Source organism: Anarhichas minor, unplaced genomic scaffold, assembly GCF_050575085.1.
Source record: "Anarhichas minor isolate MPS153535 unplaced genomic scaffold, ASM5057508v1 ptg000079l, whole genome shotgun sequence".
Lineage (NCBI taxonomy): Eukaryota > Metazoa > Chordata > Actinopteri > Perciformes > Anarhichadidae > Anarhichas > Anarhichas minor.
The window spans coordinates 2,628,802-2,644,059 of record NW_027466525.1 but is presented as its reverse complement, the minus strand read 5'-3'; the positions used below and the strand labels follow the sequence as shown (position 1 = coordinate 2,644,059).

General features: G+C 43.9%; 2 protein-coding genes across 2 annotated transcripts in view; both read right to left on the bottom strand.

Moving 5' to 3' along the window:
• Positions 1-2,049, bottom strand: part of agmo (alkylglycerol monooxygenase) — a 44,108-nt gene extending 42,059 nt beyond the window's left edge. The window contains exon 1 of the mRNA XM_076081127.1: positions 1,930-2,049. Within this exon, the coding sequence (XP_075937242.1) occupies positions 1,930-2,049 (120 nt within the window). The remainder of the gene's footprint in view (positions 1-1,929) is intronic.
• Positions 2,050-5,778: 3,729 nt separating this feature from the next.
• Positions 5,779-14,918, bottom strand: meox2a (mesenchyme homeobox 2a). The gene is made up of 3 exons (XM_076081280.1): positions 13,660-14,918; positions 9,304-9,476; positions 5,779-5,997 (listed from the first exon to the last, which is right to left on the bottom strand). Exons 1-3 carry the CDS (start codon positions 14,225-14,227, stop codon positions 5,779-5,781), a joined length of 960 nt encoding a protein of 319 aa, XP_075937395.1. The 5' UTR covers positions 14,228-14,918.
• Between the last annotated feature and the right edge of the window lie 340 nt (positions 14,919-15,258).

Here is a 15,258-nt window from a genome sequence, read left to right as displayed (position 1 = left end):
CGTGGGAACCAGTGAGACGCTAACTTCCTGGTTCGCCTACACAATTACGTCATCCCTGCAGCACTCTAATTTACCCTCAGTAGTTGTGTTTGGATCTTGCGTGCACTGAGAATGTCTCTTCTTGTGTTTTTATCTTTCTACAAATAAACTAAAAATGACACTGAAGAAAGCCGATTTTATACTGCAACATTCTTGCGTCCTGTGCGGACCGTTTGTTGTGGCATCTAATAATTATATTTTATGTTCTTCTCAGTTCGGGCCTTGCATGGAACGAGACATTTGTGGACCAGATGTCTGCATTTTCCCCAAAACAGCCTTTTTATAAGGCCACGGATGACTGACAAGCAGGCTGACAATACACTTTCATCACTGCTGTCTGACAACAATATTGTGTTTGCATTCAAAATCACTGAGACCTGGCAACAAACCCACGGAGCAATCACTCCAAACAACTCTAAAATGAGAAGATTGTGTTTTGTATTGTTTCTAATTAATTTGGCCTGTTGGGATCAGAGAGCAGAATAATGAATGACACAAAAACAAACTGTAAACAGTGCTGAGTCACACACATACACACCCATGCAAACTTTTATCACCATCGAGCCCTGCGGCAATAACAAATTTGTTTAATCACGTTTGGTAGTGGGTTATAAGGACTCCTGCTGTGGGGGTAATTGTTCGCCTCCCCTGATGTGCCTCATAAAACCTCATAGCAAACACGTGCTGTTAAACCTGCACCAGACGTTCGCCACAATAAACGGCAACTGAGACACTGTAAACGACAGTAAGAAGCAGACGAAACCCTAAACCTTATTTTTAAATTGTGCATTAAGTAGACGTGGGAAAATATTCAGTGGCAGTTACATCTGAAGTCTGACTATTACATTACACGACGAAGACATAGTCAAAGTTCCCAGATCACAGGAAAATGATGTTTCTGGATTAGAATTACTGCTGTATTAATGTGTATGTTGCACTTGAACTCCTTTATGTCCTGTTGGCTGGCTTACTCTACAGTAAGGCATCATATTCTATAAGACCATCGTATGTTTGTAGCGTCGCTTCATCCTTCAGTTAGGGGACATATATTTGGAGATACGTGGTTTTCACTGGACAGGAAGGGCGTCGAAAATTGTAATCTGAAAAGTAACTAAAGCTGTCAGACAAATATAGTGAAGTAAAAAGTACAACATTTAGCTAGTAAAAAAATAAATAAATACTCTGTCTGTATATATAATATTTTTATTTTAGTTTTAGTTATATTTAGTTATTGTGGATTTTTGTACTTTTTTTTACTTAGTAGATATTCTTTACTGTTTATTACTTATTTATAATACTTGCTGCTCTTGTTTTTACCATGTACCTTGTGTGCACTGTCCACTTTGCTGCTGTGATGCTGTAAATGTCCGCACTGCGGGACTAATAAAGGATTATCTTATTTTATCCTAGTAGAGGCATAAAGCTGCGTACAATTTAAGTAGGCTACTCAAGTACCTCAAATTTGCACTCTAGTACAGTTATAAAGTACTTTACATTCATGTGGTGCAAATGGGACAAACAAAAGCAACAGATGTTCACATTTGAGCAGCTTGGAGCACTGAATGTTTTAGAAGTATATGCTGGAAAAGTTCCTAAAACACTGAATCAATTATCAAAACGATTACTGAATAATCGATTAATTAAAATCTTTGCAGCTCGAGTTGATACTTGCAAACTTGTTTTTTTTTTTTAGATCTATTAAATGTAGCACTTGCGTATGTTTGTAACGTGGTTTTATTAGTTTTAGGATACTGCGTCCTCCACCCTTGGGTGACAGTAAAGGTGCCCTGAGGTGCCTCACGCGGAGGAGGGAGACCTCGTTTGACTTTGGCACAAACAACAAATCACCGCACACTGCTGGAAGTGAGTGAGACTGAGAACTGTACCCACCTGCTGCACATACTGAGGTACATCTTCCAATTTCTGATTAGATGATTCGTTCGGCGTGAGCATGAAAAACATGGACCGGAATCCCACCGACGAATAGCCGGGCTCCACAGCTTCAGCCATTGGCACTCACACACACAGCACCGTGCGCACCGCTGCTTCAGGTGAGCGTCTGTTACCTGTGCAGGTATTTAACTCTCTCTAAGGTGGGGGCGTTCCTTGTAGAGATCCTCTATCCGCACTTGTTTTTCTCTCCGCTGCAGGTAGGTCAGTCAGCTTGCGGGCTGGACAGCGTGCCAAAACTTCTCGCGTACAGGAAACCGTGTTCGTGACAGTTAGGCGCAGAAGGGAACAGTCACTTTGTGACCGCTTACCCGAAAGTCCTGCTTCGTTTATATCAAAGGAGGCGAGGTCATCTTCAGTCAGGCTCGGTGCTTCAACTGGTGACCCGTTCCGTGTGACTTTTATCTCGCGAGAGCTTGCAGAGTTTGTGGTTTCCCTGTGTGGCGTTGGGATGTTGTGATACCAAACTTATTTTTAATTAGATATGATCATTTTAAAAATGACCAATTCTGATCATTTCTTATGTGATATTGCAAAGCAAAGATAATTTTCAGTACTATGTGTAAAAAAAGGCGTTTTTATAGAAATACTATGATTAAATAATAACTTCCAGGGTGGCTCTATATTAGGTCAAGGCATTGTTTATGACATGTTTGTGCACATGTGAATCATATAACATAAATGCTTGTTATGTCCGTACATTCGGATAAAAAACAAGAGCAGTCACAAGTCGACCAGCAAAGATTTTTCACGTCCTTAAATTACTTTAATTGTGTTTTTTAGCCGTGTACATAACTGCCGCAAATTGATAACTATCGTTAAATTAAAATCATGAGCATACAAGTCACGAGATGCTTCCAGCTACGTTGTCCGAGGTCATGTACGGAACATCAAACACCATGACATAGACTCAAACACGAGTATTCTAGTGACTGAAACTGTTGAAAACACAAACATCATGTAGGTGTCCTCAAACTATTTTAAACACAGGCTCATCTGTGGTTATTATCTACACCAACCATTTAAGTTAGTTACTATATGCAAAACAACGGACACGAAAGTCACAAGTTAACACGGTGATTCGTTAAGGTTCGTGATCGATTCTGACAACCGAACACGCCAACAACCAGACATTTTGATGCTGTCAACAGTTTTAATTCTATGTTTTTAAGCTTGCTAGCTCGTCTGGATGGCTGTGGCAAAATGCCATTTCCAATGCCAACATGTGCACGCATATTTCTGATGACGGAGGCTGTAAACGGGTCTATAGCGCAATCATTGTGTTTCTTTTTTCAGACAGTTAACTTCATGTTCATGAACAAAAATAATATATTTTAGTGTTGAGTTTTGACTGTCTCATGTTTCACTGTTACTGTTCGTTGAAACTGAACGTTTTTCCTTATCAACATCCTCCGTCCATGGACGGAGGATGTTGTACGGCAAATTTGTATACATACGGTCTTTTCAAAATAAACTTCTGTCTTCACAGGAAACAGCTCAGTTAGGTTTAGGAAAATATCGTGACATACGTACTTAGTAAGGTCTAGGAAAAGATCGTGAAATAACTTAATTAGGTTTAGGAAACGATCGTGTACTACTTAGTTAGGCAACAAAACGTAGTTAGGTTCAGAAAGGATCATGGTTTGGGTTTACGTGGGTTTAAAGTTATCGTTATTTAAGTACAGAAGTTACGTGACGAATGACTCAACAATGACTCCTCTCACACGGGGAGAAAAACCCGCATTTGTTTGACCCCTCCCGCCCAGCCAGTGTAGGTTTCTGCGGTTTTATACTTCCTGGTTAATGATTACGTGGATTACATAAAATTGGCTTTTGTGGGATATCTGTAAATTACAGTGCATTCATTTTTTGTAGGAATAGCTACGATCGCCGTATGAGAACAGCCTATCTTGACACGGTGCCCTGTTGACTCTCTAGACTTGCCTGCACTCACACATACACACAACTTCATATTGTTTGTCCTTTGGTAAAAAACGGTCAAAGAGACGAAGGATTCTGGTGAAACTGACCATAAAGCCAGTTTTGTCAGCCACCGCAAATTAGATTAGCCAAATCAGATACAGAACAGATATGAAACCGAGTTACACAGCCAAATATCTGCTCTTTGCTTCGGTGAGAGTAGGATTCAAGGACAGACTAAAGGTGTGATATAGTTCAGCGGTAGAAAACGGTTTTACTTGTTAGTGTACATTCATACTTAATTATATCCTAACATGAATACTGTGCTTCCACAGGAACGCTCACCTGATTGACACATTTCAACTTGTGTGCTGTTAACTGTCAAATCTCTGGCAAGATAAAACGCCCACATTAATGACTTTGATTATCATGGAGATCATAAAGATAGAGTGACAGTGTGTTATTGTACTTACACGACTCTCTGACACTGGCCTGTAGGTCATGAGTTAAAGCAAGACAGCTGACTCTTTCTTCACATTCTTGATTCTCTTTCTTGAAATTAACTGCACAGGTTTTGAGCTAAATTTGCACACTTTTATGTTGTTTGTTTTTTATTAAACAAGCAGTGACTTATGTTTGGAAAAAGTTTATAGTTTGTTAGATTATTGAAGCTCAGTAGCAGAAGTGATTTTTCTCCATTTTTGTGAGTACTAAAAGAAGAAGAAAGGATCACTTTCTTCCCTGTGGTTTGCTTTGGGGGGGGGGGGGGTGGGAAGAAAAAATAAATTAAAACCCTCACATGCCGCACGAGGTGCCTCCTCAAAAAAATTAGAATGCGCAATCACAATGTGGTGAAAGATGAGATCGAGTCAAGAAATTATTTTCAACTGGATTTTGTAACAGAATCCGATCCTTTGCGGGTTCTCTCTCTCTCCGAGTCTTGGCAGGAGTCCCGACCCATGCCCCGAGGCTAAGGTGAATTTAGCATGCAACCCCCCGTCACCGGCTTTCTACACTCTCTCTGCAATGTTTAATTCATTTCAGCTTCACTTCATGCAACACACACATATGGACGGACGGCTGCACAGATGGGAGAGAAAAAAATGTTATCGAATCATGTTGCATTCCATTTACCATTGGTTAAAGTTTATTCGATCTGCAACTGTCCCTGAAAGGATTTAATAAAATGCTTATTTCAGGTTTCAGATTTACAAAATGTCATCTCCAGGCAGAAAAGTGTTGACCAAAGAACTGTCAGTGTTTATTACTGAGAGAGCTGAAATAGTGTAGGTATAAAATTATCGTTAAGGTAAGACAATACAGAGAATTATTTACAGATCATTTATATTAGCGAGGCAAATTTGATTTCCTGGCACTTGATTTGATCAGTAACTCAATTACATCGTAATTTAGATTCTGTACAGTAGAAACTGACCGAGTCTGAGACTGTGTGCTCAACAGCGCAAATCAAGGCCTGCTTCTCTCAAGGCACACAACGCGGAATGTTTACAACAGTTTGACTAAGTATGATTTCCAAATTGTTATGCAATACTCAGTGTTTTGGGCGATCCAAAAACATCACATTTCAATGTTGATATTATCTAGTTTTGGCTTTTTATCAAGGGCAATTTTAACCAATGGCGCTTTTGAAACATGTCAACATCCCCCTTTATGTGCTTCAAATTTACATTTTGCCTGCATGCTGGCTGCATTATCTTACCACACGTCACTCCTCTGTATATTTGTACACTTATTTAGCATCGTTGCATGACGATGGGCGAATCAGCAAACAGCAGTCCTTCTAAGGACGGTCCTGAGGCAGGGCCTGTCCTCTGAGGGGGGTGGGGGGGGGGGGGGGGGGGTTGTGCATCATAAGTGAGCATGCTCGGAGCTCTGGTCGCTGTCGTGACTGTCCTCGTTGGCTAAGGAGTCCGTCGAGTGGTGGAGCGCCGCGATGCCGGAGAACTCTGACGGCAGCAACGTCCCCTTTTTCACATTCACCAGTTCTTTCTCCCGAGCTGCCGCCCCTTGCTGGCCGCCCTTCACCCTCTTCCACTTCATCCTCCTGTTCTGGAACCACACCTTCACCTGTGGGGGAGAACAAACAGACACACACAAAAAAAAAAACATCAAGAAGCAATTAGGAAGTCTTACTACTTGCCTGCAACTTGGCAGCTATTTCTACTGCAGCAATTATGTGTTGTTGCACCGCTCCATCTGCCACCCGGCGTCTACCTGTTTTTCCCCTGACTCAACAGCCCCGACCGTATTTACGTCTCTCAGATTGATGATGAAGCTGTTGCTTAAAACGGTTTACACTTCAAGTAGCAGCAGAGGCCCCCTGAGTGTCGACACATGCTGCGCCTGAAGGGGAGGGCAGGAGAGGGGGGGGGCTCGCTCATGGGTTTATTTTTACGGGAGTGTCATTCTGAGGGGACGGAGCGGTCACATGGTCAGGAAGTTAGTTGGTTGACAGCACAAACGTTTTGTCTTTAACGTCCGGGGCGTACGCCGCGCTGAGTATCACCTCGGATAATTTACAAGCCTTTTCTGAGAGCAGGGGGGTGGGGGGGGGGGGGGGGTCATTTATATACACCAGGCTCTAATGTCAAAACCAAACATGTGATCCTCCAGGCTTACGTGCACACACACACACACACACACACACACACACACACTATTCAGACTCACACACCAGCACTCTACCTGCACTGATTGACGATACTGATCGATAGTGACGCTAACAGTTAAATCCCAACACGTCACACTCAAAGACTCAACGTACATTTTATCCTCTGATCGGTTAGAAGAAATATATCATAAATAAACACTTTTTTGCCAGGTGGCTTCGAGGTTACTTCAGCTGTTTAAACAGCATTTCAATGACTTTATGTCAACGTGTCAATACAACCTTCTTCACACTAAAATGTAGTCATTTAAATGCCATTAAAACATTAGTTAGATACATTATTTTAGGTTAAAATTTAAAAGTTTAGGCAAAATTTTGCCAGATCTAAAAATGCATGATTGCTGATCTCTTCATTCCCAGTTTCTTTCCTTTCTCAAGCTGTTGTAACCTCTAACTGTATGAAACGTTTGGCCCCTGTAGCTCCACCTCTGCCATCAACAAAACATCCATCACATTTCTCCAAACTGCTAATGCTGCAAATGCTGTGGCCAAATGTTTGTGTTGCCAATATTCAGCTCTCTATCTCCTGCCGTATATTTTTCCTTGACAAAATGGTCACACACGATTAACGCTGCATGAGCTGAAGATACTCGATGCACATTTTATGCTTCGCGGCACAGAAAGATTATTTTCAACAGTCCAAGGCTGAAGTGGAATTACGAAGGCAAACTCTGTGCTTGGTGGTTAAATGGGGTTTTGCCTGACATGGCGGTATCTAGAAGTACTCCTCAAATTCTGTTTTTTTGTACTATGGAGCAAAGGCAGAGGTTTACTTTCACCATTTCTAATACGTGTATCACTTTGCATGTCACAATTTCCAGTTGCTCTCAGATTGCGTAAGAACTTTAATGCGACTGTTCAGGTTTACGACTCTCATTACTTTGAGAGGCCCCTAAAACACGCTTGCGACATTTATATTGACTGGGAAGAAATCATTAGATGGACACTTTTATCCGAAGCCCCTTCCACAGTACTCTGAGTGCATGCTATACATTTTTAGCACGGGTGTCTCAAGTGGGAATTGAACCGCTAATCCCGACAACATTACGACAGCAAAATGGTTTCAGTATCTGCGGTACTAACGGCATTTCTTTTGAGACATTCGAGGCCTGTAGATTTCTCATGGTGGACAACATGTGATGACAAGAAAAGCAGGTGCAACTAATAACATTAATGATGGCTCTGTTCCATTTAGGTGTCCCAGTAAGAATTAGCTTGCACAATAAAAAAGCAGGGCCCTGGTACTAAATTCTATGGAGCCATTTATTTTTTAATTAAAAATGTCCACAGTCATCAACTCATTTAGTATTTTTGCATGTACTTGTGCCCATGCAATCTTTGTACCTTTCGTATGACATACATGAATCTTTACAAACACATAATCTATTGATCTCTATTATGCTCTCGAACGGACGCGTACACGTACATCTGCCGACACCACGGACGCCTTGTAGTTTATACTGTCACGCTCCACTAATGAGCAGTAAATCGTGAGTGTAGAGGCTGCGGACAAGTCCGGACAAGTCCGCACCGCCACGACAAATTGGCGGACGTCCCCACAGTGCCTACGCTTAAACCCTCTGATGACCTAAATGTACGTTTCGTGAACCAGAGTGTGACTCGGGACGCATATTTCTGTCCAAAACCCGACCCGAGTTTGAGAGAGTAGGAACCGAGCCCGACCCGAACTCGACAGGCATTCTGTTTCTTCAGACGCAGTTAATTTAAGATGATGCGCAGAGTTTGTGTTGACGAAGTGAGTTCGTAAATAGTCACTTTGAGCGTCAGAGTGCACTCTGGCACAAACTGGCCCGTGTGTAACTCTTCGCACTCCGTCTGAGGAGACGAAGCAGCAGAGCGCCAAGCGCAGTGAATGTGTGATGAACAGCTGAAATCACACATTCACACAGACTGTAGGTCCATCATTTTATTTACTTTACTCAAAACTTTAACTAAAAAGAACTTCAAGCATCGTGACCAGTAGACGGAACCCGAAGATCATTTGCAAATAAGTGTCTGAACCTCGGGTCGGGTATCCACACTCTGACGTGGATCCTAGTGGACTTTTTACGCACTAGCGGAAAGTATAACTTTGGCTCAAAGCTCTATCTTTGGCATCTGAAGTTGGGATTTGCATCCGAGACATCAGCTGAAACGCTCAGGTTTCTGTCTCCAGGCTGTTTTTTTTACACTCAATCTGTACGGTATCACACTGCAAAATATCACCGGTGAGGTGTCAACTAAGTGTGACCTACAGCTCCCAAACGGGTCTCAGAGAACGAAGCGTCTGTACGCCGTTTCCTCCCCCACCATTTGTCTCCTGTTATTCATTTCACAGTCCAGCATTTTACAGCAGCCGGCCCACGCTCGGAGACCAATTTGTGTATGCAGGGGTGGTGGGAGAGAGGAAGTGACTTGCTAGACAGCACTTCCTTCAACCCGTCTCCCTGCCTCGACTCTGGCCCGCTTGAAAGAATGGATAGGAACATCTGGAATATGATAGTCCCCGTCTCACGGCCACATCTGGAGCACAATAGCCCCCTCGAACCCAAGTTACGAAAACACAGTAGCGAGCTGAGAAAAGGCTTCTCGTCGTCCCGAGGCCGCCTCTGTTTTCACAACATGGCATTAATGTGCTAATGGGGGGAGGGTTGGATAATGTCTGAACCCAGGGGGGAAACAAGCTGCGGTGGGTGGGAACATACTTGTCTTTCAGTGAGGTCGAGGTTGACGGCGATCTCGTAGCGCCTTAGTCGGGTTAGGTAGTTGTGGTGGGCAAACTCGGCCTCCAGCTCTCGGATCTGCTCCTTGGTGAACGCCGTCCTCTCCTTCCTGGGTTTGCTGCTCACGTCGGACTTGTAATTCCCGTCCTGGGACTCTGAAACCAAACACCACACGGGTTTCTGTTTCCACTCAGATTTATATGCAACAAAAATACAAAATAAAGCCAAGGCCATGTGGCAGGTGCAAGTCAGCAGGGGGAGAAAAGAGGCGAGGTAAGAGAAACAATGGGAGCTGTCAGTCAGGCTTTATTGTTCAGGTATTGTTTATGAACACTTTAAGTGTCTGGAAGGACTCGTGGGCGGCTACACATGTGCGTCTGACTCAGGCTGGCGGCTCGTATACTGCCAACATGGGTTTAATTTGTCTTACTCTATTTTTAACACATGGAGCAAAGCAGCTTTGCATGATACGTGAAATTTCTATGTTTCTTTTTTACGTAAGAACTGACAGGCTGATCCTCGTTTGATGGCAAAATCTGCCAAAGTACCGTTATTTTCCCAAACATTTTTAGTTTTTCTTTCCTTTTTTCAGCTTTGCATGTTTTGATTGACATTTCTTTTGCACATTTCAGAATGCCAGTAAAACAATAAGTTTTCAGCAATCAAAAAATGAAAAAAGAATACTAAAGCGTTGAGCTTACAGTAGATAACATAACATGTTACCTGATATATGGGATGCTGGGGGACCCTTTAATACAAATAAAACATATCTATGCGTGAGCAGCGAATGCAAGGCTACTTGCAACATATTCTGCATTTCATTGAGGAAGATGTGGGCTATACTTGTGAAAACAAATGCCCAGCATGTGTCATCTCAACTTCAGCTCATCAACCCGGAAAAATACATTTTGTTTTGTTATTTCCACTTTCCGAAAGGCAACACACAGTCAATTTACCCTTCAAAACTTTCCTGTTGTTACAGCCTTTTGTGGTTTCTCCGTTGGAAGCGCTTCACTTACACATTGCACTCGAAGGCGGCACGCTAATTCATCTGCGGTTGCTGTTAATCCGGCAAGTCAGACTGCAAATAGTCCTGCAGCCTTGTGAGCCAGACTCACAAATGTTTGCGAAGCCTCGAAGCCACGTCAGAGGACCAACTACCTCTTCACCTAAGATTTCCACCCGGAGGGACTCCTGTCGGTTTGGTTTTTTCTGTCAGAAAGAGGATCTTCCTTCTAATTAAGGGTGGGTTTTTTTCAGAACAAAACAACTCCCTTGAGAGGCTGAAGAGAAGATGAGGGGTGAACTGCTCTACAAAAGTTATATTTGAGTGGCACATCGTTTCAGAGCCAAGGACAAACAGATATATAAACTGCAAGAGTTGCCACATGAGTTTTATGCAATGAAACAGATCATTGCTTGACCCGCAGCCTGTGTCCGGCTCCCCCCATGACCTTGCCTTTCCCTCCCTGTAATTTCAAACCGAGCGCTCCAAACAGTGTCGTGGCTGATTGACACGGCCCTTCAGACGTATTTATCCTCTCTCTCTCCCTCCCTCTTTCTCTCTCTCCCTCTCCGGTAAACACAGACATTGTGTAAAGAGAAATAAAAGAATAACACAGCCAGCTGGTTCGGACCAGCAGGCCTGGAGTTAAAACGAGCGGCGGGCTTTTATGAGACAGCCACTACACCACAGCAATTAGGTCCCCGCTGTAACTTTCATCTCCCCACAAAAAAGGGGGAATAATATGAGAAAAATAAGCGCCACCAGACAGGGCACGTCATCTAGGGTTCCTAAATGAACTGAGCTCAGTGCAGGAGGGCCCCTCTCAGAACTAATGTCTTAAGAAATTAATTTTTTTTTTTCTCTCATGGTGGAACTTTGCGTGTAAGTTTTTTTTTCCTTTGGTAAAATAATATTGCATCAACACAAGAATGAAGTCGAACCGTGAACCGACACATCCGCGATGTTTTTCTAAAGCTTCTTTTAGGAAAAAGCGTCTGCCAGCGAGAGGCCTCCAGCACCTCACAAAATAAGACTTCAAGCACCTTTTTATTGTTCCACGCAGAAAACCCAGCAACTTCTTTTCAAAAGGACGACCACTCCCTTGACAGCACCAGTCCGTGTCGCACCAAACCACCAGACCACAAAAAATGAGCAGGTTCCGCAGAAACCAGACACCCAAAAATACCAGGGAGCTGGCTCATCTCATTAGCCCACCCTGCGGCCCTCCTCGAGGAAACAATCACAAGTATCAGACGCAGAGAGTTGAGATGCCTCACATTCGAAGGCTAAACCTAACATGGAAATGAGCTCTCAGGGTTTTGTTATTATTTCTGTATCTGAGGCTTTTTTTGTTTTGTTTTGCTCAAGTCCAGATGGTGAAACCTAACCGTGGCTCTATCTCGTGCAATTTGGCGGCGGTGTGATATTTAGACAGCTGATTGAGTCAGCAAACCTAGTTAGCCCCAATAATCAGCGTGATTGGCGTTAGCGTGGAGGGAATGCACGGCTCGTGTAATGTGCCGTATAACTATTGTTACAGGGCAAGAGGGATTTGGAGGCAGAGGCTCGGTTTCCAAATGATCTGACAAAGGAGGAGAGGAAATAGGAGGTGGTGCGCTGGATTTGTGGATTAAATACACTATTGCAACATTTTGCACGTGGATAATGTAGTTATATTAGACATTTAGCACAGACAGAACTATAAAACTGAAAATGAGGCCGTCTGGGCTCTTAAAGGCTCTCTGTGTTACATGATCTGTGTTGCATGAATCTTTAATTTAACTCTCTAGTTCCTGCTAAATCAGAGAGTAATGTGAATTCTAACTGCTCTTTCTAGTGCTTGGTGTTATAACCTGAATTATCACAAATACATATTTCCAGTGCAGTCACAATGTCTATTCATTACAGCTCCCTGTCAGAGGGGAAGGCACGCTCTCTGAGGTGACCTGCAGCATCCTAATCACATGCAGGAGTTTCAGTCGGTGGTCAAGTGCAGGTGACACGCTGCCGTGCACACAAAAAGGCCTATAAAAAGGGTGGCGGGTCGGCGCTGAGGGCCCGCAATCCTCAAATGTACAGAGAGAACGGCGAGCACACTTTCCCTGGAAAACTTAAGATCTCTCGCTAATATCACGTTCCCTCTGCAAGAACTCCGGCGACCCGACCCCGGCAGTTTGTCACGGCGTGATTGATTATCGCGGTGACTGCAGGTTGGAAATGTCCTGCATGTCATCGGGGAGGTGTCACCTACTTGAGTACAATCCTTAAAAAGAGAGATTTGTTCATAAATGTGCAGAGAGATGTTTTTTTTGTCCCCTGTTGGTTAGAGTTTGATTATATTATTATTAATATACAGCTTATATAATTAAAGGACAATGTAAAGCCTTCAATGTAGCTTTATAATTTGTGGTTTATCTTCAAAAACTACACACACCGGCCAACGACTATATAGAGATCAAAGTCAGAAGTCAAGTCACAAATTTGAGAAAGTCATAAAACAAAAAATAAAAGTGTTTTGAAGCTCACGGCGCTGGTTCACTTTACTGGAACATACAGTCCGTCTGTTGACTATTTATATATATATATGAATATACATCCATTTAATAAATTTAATAAATCTGACTTCTGATAATAAGAGTTTATTTGTGGTAATAAATTTATTTTGAATCCTTCTTAAAAGTGCATTTATTTGAGGATAAAATAAAACCAATATCACATCCTACACAGATACTAGAAATCTGCAATCATTTCCTTTTATTTCAGTAAAACCTGCCTGTGATTTAATTGAACATCAACATTTAGAGAAGAAGAAAAGGCTGAGACGCCTCCGTGTGTCGGGTGTTTAGTGTGGCTGTGAGGCGCCGGTGAAGCCTTTTACTATCCGTGACATTAATTCTTCACTGTGAAACTCACTTTCTGCCCTCTGACGAGTGTCGCAACAAACCAGGTGTGATTTCTTTTAAAACAAAGCATGGCCAGGAGTCAGATGTGCCCACACTGGTAACGATGTGGCCTTTTGCTCCACGCTTCAGTCCGCCTGCTGCAACAGCCTCCCTGCGTGTCAGCCGACACCTTAAAACTGCTTCTCACACCGTTTTTTTGTTTTCCTATCGGAGCTGCAGAACTCTCAACAGTAATGTGCTGTTGAAAGATTGAGTGTGTTATTCCTCTCTTCTGCACGGAATTTTTTGAAATGCTGATATTTATGCAATGATGTTTATCTAACAATAAGACTGAATAATGAGATGTTGGACGTCTCGACTTGTGTAATGCGTCACGAGCAGCTTATTTAATCATGAAATTGTAAAAGTAAAAATCTCAGCTCCTCTGACCTGAACTGTCACTTTTCCTCTTGCCGTTCCTCTTCTCGGCCTCAGCAGGTGACAGAGTCTGTCTGCCAAAGTCTGCAGGCACACAGGAGGCCCCCGTAGGGGTGCTGCTGATGCCCAGACTTGGGGTGCTGGCGCACATACTGGGCCCCCCGGGGTGGCCCAGGTCCGGGGGTGTGGGCCCGCTGTCGTGGGTTGAGTGGGAGTGCGGGTGGCAAAGGTTGTGGCGCGTGTTCCCGCCAGGTGACGGCATCTGTGGGATGTGCCACGATGCATGGTGCTGAGGCGGGAGGTGATGTTGCTGCGAGGGCAGGTGGCCGCGGTGAGGGTGGTGATGGTGGTGGTGGTGGTGGTGTTGCCCGGGAAACAGGCCGTCGTCCACCGGGTAGCTGGAGATGATGCAGGGAGAGGGCGAGGAGGTGGAGGAGGAGGAGGAGGAAGAGGCCAGGTCAGGGTAGGAGACGTGGTCCGAGCGTCCGTGCAGAGTCAGGGGAGACTGGGTGAAGGCGGGATGCAAGGCCTGCGCCGGGGCGTGGGGGCTCCGCAGGCACCCGAACAGCGTGTGATCCATCGCGTGCAAACACAAACACACACACGCGCGGCCCTCCAGGAAAGGTGAGAAGGGCAAGTAAAAGAAGGTAAAGTTACTAAATCAACCCCAAGAAAAAAAAAAATCACAAGCACATATCCAAGATCCTTTGACTATCCCAAAACTTTTTTTTCCTCCAGTTTAAAAGAAGTCAGTCTACTCTCGATGAGTCAGAGCAGAAAAGCAAAGTGTGTTTTGAAGATGGTGTCCTGTGGTAATCCGGAGCGTGCGGCCAGTTGCCAGGCTGTACAGGATAAACAGTTAGCCCAGGATAAGCTGCAGCAGAGCCTCTCGGATGTCAGGAGGAACACGGAGGGGACTGGAGCTCGAGGCTGGGAGCAGGAGGTGCTTCCCACTAGGAACTGCAGAACGAGGGGAGCCGGGCGGAGGGGATGTTATAAATAGGGTGTAACGTGAGAGGGAGGCTGGGTCACAGGCTGCATACGCGCTACTGACCACATACATATGATCGCCCTCCAAAAAGCACAGCACAATAAATCTGTACTATTAAAATGGCTGAGCCTCAGGAAAGAGGGCAATTTATTTTGGACTTGGATCTGACCTCCGGTGGCCATCTTTTTCTTTTTTTTTTTCCTGAAAGAAACCAGCCTTAATGGTTGGTGGGTGGGGCTGGGGGGAGGAGGAGGAGGGGGGTGTGGGGAGATAGGGAGGCGAGGAGTCAGGGGTTAACTCAGCGTGTCGCCCTGTCTTTGTCAGCGTTGACCCTTTAAATTACTGTTCGTGTTGTGGTAGAAGGCTTCAAACGGTTTCCTCTGCACGTCGTTTTGTCTGCCTCTTGGTCCCTGTATGTTTTACTCCCCACTACTTTTTAAAGGACAAGTTTTGTTCCAAAATAATAACCAGAAACTTAAAAAACAACAACATTCATTGCAGTGCAAAAAGTGTCCAGTCTGAACATTTTATACCTACTACTCTCAAAAAACCAACCACAGTTCATTTTAATCTAGTGCAGTCAATCATTTTATAGGAGCGGGTTTTTCTTTGACATATGA